Source organism: Gymnoscopelus braueri (genome assembly GCF_963280865.1).
Source record: "Gymnoscopelus braueri genome assembly, chromosome: 4".
NCBI classification, from domain to species: Eukaryota; Metazoa; Chordata; class Actinopteri; order Myctophiformes; family Myctophidae; genus Gymnoscopelus; species Gymnoscopelus braueri.
The window spans coordinates 17,479,443-17,492,904 of record NC_137605.1 but is presented as its reverse complement, the minus strand read 5'-3'; the positions used below and the strand labels follow the sequence as shown (position 1 = coordinate 17,492,904).

Genomic DNA, 13,462 nt, shown 5'->3' with positions numbered 1-13,462 from the left:
CTCTAAGCCAGTAGGAGAGGGAGGGGGCTGGGGGGGCACTGACCCCCTAGAAGTGGAGACCAAATCACCAACCATTAGCTCCAATCCAAACCCACAGCAAATCACCAGCCAGTCTTCACTTAGCCCTTCCATCTCTGCGTCCAGCTAGGTCTGTGGTTCTCAACATGGTGGTAGTTCATCCCCAGGAGGGGGGGGGGGGGGTCCCCAACTAAATGATTGATAGTTGGGATCCAAATGGACGTGGCTTAATGCAAATCAAATAAAACTGGGATCAAAAGCTTGAGGATCACTGTGCTCAAGCCAAGAATCATTGTACCAGGTTGACATGCGGACACTTATGGCCACACACCCATACATGCACAACATTTTTACTTCTATAAAACACTGTTTTTGTGATATGGAAGCTGTGTTTGTTACTATTACGATTGTAATAGTTTTGCCACAAGTCATGCAGCTGTAGTCAGGAGTCAGGAGTAATCCTACATTAACTACTCTAACCCTGGAATCCCTATTTTGGACATGTCATTATAGGCAAAACGTTCCAAAGGTTTCAGAATCTTTCATCAAAAAATTAGCCATTCTTTTACCCCCTATTTTCAATAGAGTTACAGTATGTTCATCACAATAACATGAATAAAGAAAATAGTTCTACAAGCTCACAATGCGCTGTGATCTGACACGTTCTGAGCTTCTAGATCGTCTATTTTCACTATTCCTTGTACAACAAAGTATATAGGGCTTAAGTGTCAGAACATCTCATGACCAGTACATTAGGTACATTGCAGTTTCCTCTTGGGGATGGATGGATCTATCTGTCTAACTATCAATCTAATCCAGCTAACAGTAAAACTCCAGCTCAAATAAGCTGTGAAAAACCACTGTGAAAAAGTAGATATTTGAGTCAACTAAACTTCATTAGATAATCATACAAGTAGTCAACTGTATTCCCCTCCATCAATAATCCATAACAGTTAAAGGACGACTTCACCCAGTTTCAAACTATCTGTATGTAATTGGCCCTCACTAATGCTCCCGATAAAATGGAAAACCCACCTACCAGTGACATCATCGTTAGGCTTTTTTTTCTTCTTTTTTACAAGATTAAAATAAAACAAAATCGATTTTTATTAACGCGAGAACAATGGCTTCCATTATAGCATGCTAACTTTCCAGGAATAGAAAGCCTGCGGTTTCTATTAGCTTGGATTCCCCATCGATGATGTCACTGGTAGGCGGGTTTCTGAACTGTCCACAGCTCTCCTCTGACACACACAGAGTGAGTAGACAAAAATGGTGTCATTTTATAATGAGTATTAGTGAGGACCAATCATATGAAGATGGGCTGAAAATGGGTGACGTCGTCCTTTAATAAAGAAGTAGGCAGCCTTTCCTGTGTGATGTGTGTTGTGTAAATAATCCATAAAGATGTCCACGTCTTCCGACACACATTCAAGGTGACTCTCAGAGCCTTTAACGCACCATGCATTTCGGATCATCCTTTTTTGAGGCATTTTTCATTCATTTAGACAGGAACCTAAAGACATGCAATAAAGGCCTCCAAACAGGATTGAACCTGTGATGTTGTGGTTATGATGCACTAACCAGTCAGTTAGCCATACCGTTAGATTTGGCTGTAATCGATTTGGCCATTAATACATTTCACCCTGCCATCCCTATCTTGGACATTTCACTATAGACGGGGGGGAAATAATAACAAATTAACAATAATAAACAAAATAATAATAATAATAATAATAATTCAACAATAGCCGATCTATCCAATACTATATTGCATTTTAAAGTAATTATTGGCCGATTATTGTGCATTAACAGACATTAGTTTGAGTTTGTTAAAAGGAAAGCAGACACTACTTGGAAGTCGATACTATACAAGTGTGGGTGTGTGGCAGTAGCGGATCTTGTTGGCCACGAGCAGTAGGCTACTTCCTCTGTGCTTTCAATCAGCTTTGAATCCATTTCCAATCAATCCCCTTCCATCGCAGCAAGTGCAAGGAAACAAAATCAACACAACTCCATCATCGAGAAACACTGCAAGACTTAAAAGTGATTTAAAACTGACTTAAAAATGATACTGTAAGTTGCCACTGAGTGGGTGAGAATTTTTTTGCACTGTGGTAACTTGGGCATTATTTCCTCTCATACCGACTCCTTTGGTAGGATTGGCAAACCTTAACCTCGTTCCCAGTTTTACCTCCATCTCACAAAGAGATGAAGCCTGGAAAATAACTACTGCCGCAAGGTTCTGACCCGAAGTACAGGGCTAACATGTACAGCCTGCCAGAACTTCCTGTAGCCCTGCACTTCCGGTTGGACACGTTTGGCAGTAGTTCCTGTCTAGCCTTGGTAAACCCTAACCACCTAACCGCACCTAAACCTCACCTGAACAACCTCTCACCTCAACAAAACCGTTTGATTGGAGTGGGCAATACACAACCTCAGAGTAAGAACTTGCCTGAGAGGCTAAATTCAGGTCAAGAAAGTCCCGACCGAGATGGCTGGTCAAACCAGGCCACTTGACTTGAGGGTCTTGCCGCGAAACTGCTTGGTGTATTGAATCGACGGTGGGTCAATTTGTTAAGTACAGGCTCAATTGTATTTAGTGTAGCTTTAATTAAAGTGCTGAATAGCTGCTTTGAGTCTCCAAGCTGAATCCTGTCATTCTCAAACCTGAACAACTAAACTTTTCTCAGTGTCAATATAGTCGCCCACATTAACTCTGGTGTCCCTATTTTGGGCAGATCTTCTAAACGTCTTTTTATTCAATTTACAAAAATAACAGATCTACAAGCTCACGTGTCGCAATGCAATGTGTTGTGAGCTTTTAGATTGGCTATTTTAGCTATTTGTCGCACAAAGTATTTAAGCACCAGTGAACTGATCAGCAGGTACTAGACACGTGCGCGCACACACACGCATGCACACACACCTCTCTGAGACAGTCTCAGCTGTCACATGTGCATCTCTTTAACACCAGCCTCGACACCACTTTATTTGGCTGTGTGTGTGTGCAGTACACTGCCTATTTTTGCATTCAAGCTTTATTTAAACCACAGTTTATTCAATGACAAATGTCAGCAGACTGAGCATAACAGTGAAAACATGCACACTTTTAATGCAAATAAACTAATTTAAAAATAAAGTGTACATAATACACGGTGTACCCTTACCAACACAGAGAACAGAATGTGCACCTGCCAACGGCGTGTAGATTTCCTCTTTGGCTGGGAAATTACGGAGACTAACCAGCCACTCTGGCGTGTAAAAATATTTGGAGGACAATTCCATAGAAAGAATTAACTTCTGTCGTCGGTTCGTGATTCTGCCTAAACTAAAGCCATACTTTTTTTTAAAAAGCTGTGCAACCAACGTGTGTGCGCGTGTCTATTCGTAGCATGAGATACGTGCACAGTTGGAGTTGGGACAAATCAAACGGGTAAAGTCAAGATATCTCACCATATGGTATGGAGTCAGCAAGTGTGCAATTAATGTCCAAGAATCAAAGAAGTTGTCAGGGATGAAGGGAGTTGTGGGACCATCAGCAGATGTAAGAGAGGGTGTCGAATGCTAAAAAAGAACAGATCTACAAGATCTACAAGGACACCATTGTACTACTGAGTATAGACAGGGAGGTATAGGACTATAGCCACCAATTGCTGACCAAAAAACTGTCAAAATGTAGCGGAAGCCTACATCGTACAATCTGGCCATGTTTATCTAATTATTTTAATCATATGGTTATTGGTTATCATTACTAAGGTCAGAATATACTTATACCTGTGTAACTGTGGAGCTCTTATCAGTACCATGGTGCAAAATGTTATCCATGACTACAACATGTAAAAAATATAATAGAAGATGTCAGCTCTAGCATTTCAACAATCATGTCGCCTACAAAAAAAGCGTTTTCATACTTGGGGTGAGCAGCTGACAGTGTTAGCTGAGACGTGTGTAGATTGAACTGCAGTAGTGTATGGCATTAAATGTAAACAGTTTCACTCTGATAGGCTGCTATACATTTGCCAGCGTGGATCATCCCTGGACCCCCTCAACAAATTTTGTAACTTATTTTTCAGCCTTTTTCAGCCATGAGTTTGCAGGTCTGCCTTCAGTCCACTCAGAATTTTGCAAATAACTCATTATGGTCATCTTATGATATTGAAAATTGCCTGGTAAAGAATCGGCCTGAGTGGTAGTTTTTAAAATCCACCGGCCACTTTGGCCGGCAAGCCAAAAAGTTTGTTCCCTGGCCTGCACACACATATGTGCACACACGCGTGCCAACGCCCCCAGTGAACCCACCAGGCTGGGTCAGATCAAATCTATTAATAAACATCATGTGGGTCAGTCACACACACACACACACACACACACACACACACACACACACACACACACACACACACACACACACACACACACACACACACACACACACACACACACACACACACACACACACACACACACACACACACACACACACACACACACACACACACACACACACACACACACACACACACACACACAGCTGTGAAACCTGTGATGTCTATCATAGTGGTGCTAAAAGTCTATCCATGTCTCGGCAGTCAGGCTTCGGTCAGCATCTTATAATAATATCATAATGTAACACCCAACAAGCTGGGGACATCATACATCATTAGACCATATTATTTAGGGGAAACCCCAACAGGACAGTGGAGGCGGGTAACAGAAAGGATTCAGACCCACAAGGTTCTGGTTCTGGTTCAGGTCAGAATGAGGGCAGTAGAACCTTGCTGATTGACACACTGATGAACTGTCTCTCTCTTTGGGTCATAGAAACACTGAGTGTGCGTGTGCGTGCGTGCGTGTGTTGTTCACTCACACAGGTGGTGAGCAGCATGGAAACACATCACCGATTCTTCTAATCTAGTCCTTCAACATGCAGCTAGCATTTAAGTCACATCTGCTCCAAACAACAATTATAAAACTGTTCGGAAGATTCCTGGGACGCTGGAATCTGACTGCGACCATCAAAGAAAAGCCATAGTTGATTGACTGATGTTTAATTTTCTGATCTTCCAGTGTGATATGCTGTTTTTATACTCTACACGATTTCAGGTAACACATCCTACCAGGAAACTCCTTGGGAGGAGAGAGACAGGGGCAGGTGAGTATCTGTGTACAGTATGTGTGTACAGAAGAGAGGGGTGGGTTGGATAGAACAGAAAACCTGGCCTAACTAACGTAAGTTCATTTGTTTTACAGATGTGCTATCTATTACTTAACTTTCCTTCTTCTGTATGTACTAAGAAGATACAGTACAGCCGATTCAAACTCAGAACACCATCTGCATGGTTTGAACAAAACTTTACCTCAGGTTTTCACTTTTATTTTCCCCATACAGATGTTCCCAGCTGGGCTGAGGATGCAGACTGCCAACCTTCTGGTGACAATCCTTCTCATATTGCATTAAGCAGCACTGCCTGTTCCCTAGATAGTGGACAATAGAGCAACACTGCCATGGAATACCTGGCAAACTTTCATCAGGCAACACAGCAACACTTCAGCAACACTAACATCATGAAAAGCTGAAGGTTGCTCATAAACTGTCTCATCTCTGTTACATGGGTTACATGACTGAGTAAGAGATACCAAACATACGGTACTATGTCACATGACTGAACCTTGACCCCAGCTGTTTTAAAGGGATAGAACACCTGATATATCAAGCTCTTTCACACAGCAGGCTAACAGATCACACAGAAACAAAGGCAGACAGACAGGTAGACAGGGAGACAGGGAGACAGGGAGACAGACAGGAAGGCTGGGTGAGATCAACAACTAGAAAAACAGTGAAGGAGCAAAGATCAGTCTCATATCGCTATATCGCTCACCCACCCACCTGCCCATCCATACACATGCGCGCACACACACACAAACACAAGACCCATGCATGTCCATTTACTCCTGCTTCTTAGAAAGCGGTTCAAAGGACACGTTGTCCATGCAGCATTCAATTTCAGACATCACTACTCAGTATGAGACGATTGTGTCAATCAGTCTGTCTGTCTGTCCCTCACAGTGTTCCTACTGCAGCCATTTGGCCTCAATACCACTTTTTTTTGACCTGGTACCAGTGCCACAAACCTTTTCAGCTGTAAATGTGGTCAACATCCAACAATATAGAAATTATGTACTTTCTTATTTATTTTTATTACAATTGTAAAATTAAAAGTGTAAAATTAGTACCGGTACTTTGGCAGTCTATTTATTTAAAGGGGAATTTTGGACCACGGTTTTCTTACCTATTCTATGATGTTATGATATCTTAGGATGATAGCTTGGTGAGATCTTCATAGTGACAGAACACTATGCAAAAAAAACGATGTCTCGCTAGACGAGATTTCAATCTCGTCTAGCGAGACTTTTTTTTTCTTCTTTTTTTTCCCGGTTGCATAGTGTTCTGTCACTATGAACGTCAGATCTCACCAACAAAAAAAAAACGCGATCTAGCGCAAGGCCTATTGGCGCACGTTTTAAGCTGTGACGGACCCGGGATAAGTTATGACATTTGTCTACTGTACCATTCATCCTAAGATATCATAACGTCATAGAAAAGGTAAGAAAACCGTGGTCCAAAATTCCCCTTTAAGTACCGGCAAGTTCACCTGTCAGGTTAGCCTGGGTGGGACCTGCGAACCTACATACTTTTCAATATGACAGGCCCAAACAATTCAGGGGTCTATCAAACCAGAGAAGAGCAGCCACTTCATACTCTTTCAGAACGTTTCTACAATGCAATTTCAGCTTGTATTTATGTTTATGTGGTGCTCACATTTAATGTTACAACCTGGACAAGAGAGATAGAGTACATCTTTTTTTGTCAAGTCCTAAGCTACAAAAGAAAACCTCCATTCATCTGATTACCATTCATTTATTCATTGAACTTCTCTCAATTTCGTCAAGTCACTGACACAACCCATTCCCTGTATGTAGCACATGTCTTATGTAAACCCCCAACATCCCCTCATCCCACCCACCACCACTGCGCACACACCACATGTAATGGCAATAATGGTCAGGTAGTTCTTATTGAACTGGAGCTTAAAGTCAGAGATTGTCTTTGGACAGACAGATCTCCATCCACTAACAGGCATTACCTACATAAATAGACTGCCAAAGCAGCAGGCCAGTAAGCTCAACTCAACATTTCACAGTTAACACACTGGACTACCAACACAGTACCTGAACACACAGCCACGACTCAGTATGAATCCATTCACTTAGTAGACTATACATGAGACAGCAAACCATACAGGTTGATGTTGCTGATGTGACAGACAACAGATTGTAAAGGTGTGTTACTTAACACTGTGGTACACATAAAGGTCTACCAACTGCCAATGTTCTCATCTCAATATATTTATTTTGCATATGTACCATGTCATACACTACGTGAAAGTATAACTATAGGCTGCAGTATGAATATAATGGGTTTACTAGATATGGGGTGAATGAATTTCCCAAAAGCATTGCTGTCCAACTAGCACGATCAAAGGTTCTTGAAGAACCATCATTTGCAGCTTTGGGGTTCCAGAACACTGTAGTGTTCTCAAATACCATCGTAAAGTTGTGTGTATATAACAAGCCTGTCGTTAGCATTGTTCTTCATTAGATTTTTCCGACTGATCTGATTCTGTACAGGTCAGGGGTCACAGATTTCAATAGAAATTTCAGTTTTTGTCAGACAATATTATATGAATTATTATCATCAATTATGTTTCGCTCCTTATTCAACAGCCAACAGTGTTAGTTTGGCTCATCCATACTGTTCATTATCCACGCTAGTTTGACAGAGCCCAGCCAGTTAGTTACCAGTGGCTCTTGACTGAAACCATCAATTAGTCTTGTGTGACTGTCAGAGATATCACCATCCCAATATAAAGGACCACCCTAAAGTCTTTGCAATGTCGTTTTTTTGTTTATTTTTTTAAATCTCTGAATTGTATCCAGACTATCCAGTATCCACTTGGTTTTATCCCTTAGCTTAGAGTGAATTTAGATGTCACCAGACATATCGGTAGGTAGGCAGAGATCTCCGATTGTCTGGCTATGAGAGAATTAGCCAGTGAGTCCTTTGTTCCATGGCCCTTGTAGGACCTCCACAGCACAGAAAGAGAGGTATTTTCCTGGTCATATTTCTACTCAGAACTAGCAAGTGGACAGTGTTAGACCAGACAAAGGACAAACCAATGATCATTATTCTTAACTTTTTTTTAGGAAAAGCACCCATGTAACATGTTTTTACATGGGTGCTAGTGCTAAATAGAACTACTTGACAGTTCTATATTTGAATGGTCAGAGATGGTCAGAAACCTGAAGAAGGTGCAGTCTGCAGTCCAACAGTTTAAGTGATTGAAATCTGTGCCAGTACGTTTTTTAAGATGATGGCTAAATGCAAACATAGAAAAGAAAAGTAGCTTGGCAGGTACTTATGGGAAAACAGCCGCGCACACATACTACATACACACACCATATACAATGCTTGCATGCAACAGTGCTGGCATATTAACATCTATTGTTTGCAATGATACCCTGGTATCTGCACTACCACATTTATAGACTAGGGATGTTAAATGTTGGTTCGATATTCGAACGCTAATCAAATTGTAAGAAAGAACAAAATATTTGAGTGGGGAATTTAATACAAGAGGCTTACACGAAGAGAATGACTACAGTCCGAAAGTTGGCAAAATTCTTAAATACAATGCAACAGTTTAAATTAGAATATATTTACTCAAACGTATGTTGTTATTATAAATGTCATAATAATATTCAAACACATCTACCACGCTTGCACTGCACTCACACAGACACTGTACTGCTGTGGCTACTATTGGCTGTAGTTAGTACACTAGTGATGCCACTGATTAACACGATGAACTACAAACACTGGAACAATAAGCCAGTTTTACTTGTTCACTTGTAAAATCATAATTTACACGCACGCACGCACGCACACACACAAGCCCCATGCTATTGCAATTTGACACACACACACACACACACACAGTAACTCTTGTCTTAACATTCACAGCCTGTTCTTGCATATACACCCACTGCCACCATCACTTACTGACACACACCACTTCTATAGCTCAACACATACCACCACAGGAGCATGGCTAACATACTGTAACTGCCTGCATATTACACCTGCTGTTCCACCATTCAACATGACACTGTTTTCATCCTGTGTGGATCTTCATCAGGTGAAGTGTATGGGAACAACCCACTAATTCAAACTCGTATTTGCAAACCTTTACTTAACCAATAAGGTGATTCTGACAGCTACTGCCACATACTAACACTCCAACACAATGCTGAGGCACAAACATGGCCAAAAGCACTCAGATAGAGAACTCCAATTCAGGCCGCTGCGCTGATGGGTCCATCCATGAGGCCCATGGACTCTGTGTTGACAATTCACCTAAATGTTGCCATTCTGGAGGACACATTGACCACCCATCAAGCTGTAAATACACATTTACAGTTATCGCCAATGGGATCGCTGATCCCCTCTCAGCCACGACAACAATCACTAGAGAAGTCCAATGTATACTTTAATGTATAAATCTGCATTTTGCTGTGCTGTTTGAGGGTCCCGTATGCCCATGTACCATGGCGGTAATCCTGCATTATAAATTAGGCTAATTGTTTTGTGTTTGGCTTTCACCAACATGTGCCAAAGAAAAGCGAGGAAAACTAAACTTGAAGTGAAGTCAAGTGCTTCTGATTCCATCTATATCAGTCTGACCACCACCTGTGTGTGAGGATATGAGGATGTTTGAGTTGTGAGTGAGTGTGTGTATGTATGTGCGCACGCGCATGAACTGACTTTTGTTGTTCTTGCGGAGCAGGGCCGAGCTGGACCACAGATCCGATTGGACCAGCCTGCTGGAGGGTGTGGTCTTCTCCTCCACCGACGACGACGTGATCACCATGGTAACGTTTGGTGGTTGGTCGATCCGACAGGGAAATGCTGTCAATCAAAGCGCTGTGTGTTGATGGGTTGGGCAGAGCCGAGGGGTTCAGGTAGGGGTCATTTAGGCGTGCTGTAGCGGTTCTGTTTTTTTGCAATCCTTAAGTCACACTCTGACAAAGCTTACATCCAATCAAATCACTCAGTCCTGAAGTGGTGGGGAACAAACCAACCAATCGAAAGGCACCGTCTCCTCTGGCTTCTTTTTTTGTTTTATTACTGTGGTTTCTAAGGCAACCGACCGGCGTTCAGGCAGCTTGTCTGTCTCTCTTTCTGCAGTAAAAAATATAAAGGATTTAAACTCTGTCTTTTTTTCTGTGGTATAACACTATAGATATAGATCTCTCTTTCTACATATATATTCTGTTTCTGTGTATTGGGGATGTAGGGGGAGATAGAATATTTGGTTAGTTAAGTTAGCTTCTTTCTAAATTCCTTGTAGTTTCATGCATTGTTTTTTTGAGTACTGGAGGTTTCTAGGTCTCCAGGTCGCTGGTGACTCAGATTTAGGTAGTCTAAGCTAGGGCCTAACAAGAATCCTAGTTTCTTAACTAGAAGCTGCTCCGATTAACAGCGAGCGGTACCAGAACTATAAGATAACTAGTAGTTTGGTAGAACTCACTGGTTTGGACTGGAGTAGGGCGGACTTTGACACAGCAGTAGTCCCAACTAGCAGTCCACAGGTTAAGTCTTAACAAGTAGACTCCAGTGCAGCAAGTATTCCTTAGTCATTAGTACTCCATGATAGCCAGCAATTTCAGAGCAGTTCCAGCCTAGCCTTCTTCAACCGCTTCGGCTGGCTCACTTTGTCCAAGTTAGCTCGCTGTTGGTATGAAGACTAACGGTAGTGGCTGCTAACCTGGCACTGCTCACCAGGCTAGTGTACGCATGCTGACCATGGGCGGCTGGGCGAGGCGGGTGGTGGTAGGGGGGTAGAAGAGGAGGAGGAGGTGGAGGGGGGGTTAGAGTTTCCAGCCGCCTGCCTTTACCCCATGCCTAACCCTAAAAATAGATCCAATTACAGGCGCTTTCTGCGAGGGTGAACTGGCCTGGGCACTGGGCAGAGTAGGGCAGGGTAAGAGAGCAATGTGATCTGTTGGCTGCTTAATCCACTGACACACACAACCTGCACGGCCCCGAGGTTCCACGGCCCGTGGGAGCTGCTCTCTTGTTGTTCAGCTCCCCTTCCCCCGCCTACAGATGTCAGCTGCTGGCCTGAGCTAAACACTAGCTGCCGCTAGGAGGGGGAGAGGGGGGCCGGAGAGTTGAGAAAAGCCCGACAATAATAACCTCAAACCTGGATTTCACAATGAGAAATGGTGTCCCCCTGTCACTGAGCGGGGGGAGGGAGGGGGGGTCCGGTCAAAGTGCTGATGCCAAGCCCAAATAGCGACTTCCGATAGTTGGAATGAAACTAGTTCCTCCGGTTGGTTTATCCAAAACTCTCCGTCTGTCACAGAGAAGGCTTTATGCAGGAGCACAGCGACGTGCGCACCACACGCAGTTACAGCGCAACTCGACGAGCCGCCTCTTCGTCCGTTAAATAAGAGGACAAAATAAACCTTATCACGTGTGTTTGTATCCCATCCGATCTATTTTCAGGTGTAGTCTCCGGGTGAATGTTTTTTTTCTTCTTTTTTTTTTGCAGGTTGACAACAAGCAGCAGCAGTAATTCCCACTTTCCAACTCAACTGACACTTTCACTGTTTATCAAAAATATTCAGTCGCTCCGCAGCACGTAGAGAACCGCCGTTTTGAGGCGCAAATCCAACCAAAACTACTGAAGAAAAAAAAAAAGAACACGAACCCGACGATTAAAAAACATTCATGAAACCAACAACGATTAACGGCGTGTTCACATTAAAAAGCAGAATCCCGTTGGAAGTTTGTGAACTGCCTGTCAAGACGGACGGACGACTCCCTGAAAGCTTCCGCCAAGTTGGATAGGATGGGCTCGTTTCTTCTCTCTTTCTCTCTCTCTCCGTCCTTCAGTTCTTCCTCTTCTTTCCAGTTTTTTTTTTGTAAGTTTTTGTTTTTAATTTTTAATAATCCTCCGAGGTGGAAACCTTCGCAGGGGCGACTTCAGCTCATGTTTCTCGCCCGTATCCCCTGTCGGTAGTTCCCCGTTATTCACTGGTTCTCTGCCTGGCTCCTCTCTCTCTCCCCACCCTGCCCTACAGGACCGTACCATTCACCCCAGGCGGGGGGTGGCCAGCCCGACAAATACAATCAGAATCCTGCCGTCACATTATTAACACACCACGGAGAAGTATATAAATCACAGTCTTCTGTGTGGTTGTTTTTAGTGCACAGGTATAAAACCAGGGGATGTGTGTCATTTAGCGAGGTGGTTAAACGGCACTGCGCTCCCCTCTCCCCTGGTTGCAGTGGTTTGTCCCAAGCAGGCCGCTCCTGTCCTGTCCATTTATAGTAACAGCAGGATATATATACTGGAACTTTATACACACACATAAATAGACACACCGACGTACTTTTAAACTATTGAAATTACGTATATGCTAAAAACTTAGATAGAAATGTATATTTAGGTACACTGACAACAACTTTATAGGTCAATAGCTATTCATAGTACAGTGTAATGCATGTGTAATTGATAGATACATCATACAAGACAAAAGAGAATATTATATATTTCTAAAACCAGATTAAATAAAATGCATATTATTGTTATTACTATTGTTGCTCTAAATGTTATTAATTATATATAAGGACCGGATGTCAACAACTGATTCAAATCTGATAAAACACAATTTTTCTTTTTTCTGAAAGTTTAAAAATATGTATGTATAATATAATTTATTAAACGTTATTACATGTTTATTATCAAACAATATTTTAACGTATTAATCACCGTTTGGAATCTATAAGATATTTTTTGTATTTTATGTTCAAACAAGGCCCATAAATGTCCAGTGTTGGGATAGTATAGTAAAAATGTATGCATTCCAGAAGCTGTAATGTAGAGAACATTAGCATAGAATGAAAGATAGAATTATTCACAGATATTGTTCTGTATGTTTACATCTAAATAAAATGCAGGCTTGAAGTGAAACTGTCATGATGACCAATGAATCAACACAATCTAATCTCCCCCTAATCAAAGCAAACAAAACAAGAGACGTGGAGGCACCGGACATAACGTCTATTATCATCTATGCCAATGTTTGAGGTCACTGTGGCAACTAAATGGCTGCACACTGCAACAGCACGCAACGTTAGGTTTACATGCTTTCACTAAAGAATCAATGAAGAAACTTCACATCAATCAGTCACAGTGCCAGTGCATTGTTTCTGTTCAACTTGCATCTGAATGTATACTTCCATAGGCAGAGGGTTTATTATTTGCAGTTTAAAACCAGTTTCTGCTGCCCTCCCAAAAGACACAGTGAGGTT

At 42.2% G+C, this 13,462-nt stretch overlaps 1 protein-coding gene across 2 annotated transcripts in view; it reads right to left on the bottom strand.

Annotated features, from left to right (window-relative positions):
- The window catches only part of dyrk1b (dual-specificity tyrosine-(Y)-phosphorylation regulated kinase 1B), a 75,603-nt gene that overhangs the window by 26,240 nt on the left and 35,901 nt on the right, over nt 1-13,462 (bottom strand). Inside the window, exon 1 of one of the 2 annotated variants that reach the window (XM_080426605.1) lies at nt 9,905-12,335. The exons of the other annotated variant lie outside the window; for it this stretch is intronic. Within the exon in view, the coding sequence (XP_080282731.1) occupies nt 9,905-10,010 (106 nt within the window). The 5' untranslated portion in view covers nt 10,011-12,335. Of the gene's footprint in view, nt 1-9,904; nt 12,336-13,462 lie in introns of those variants that run through there. 2 annotated transcript variants of the gene reach the window in all.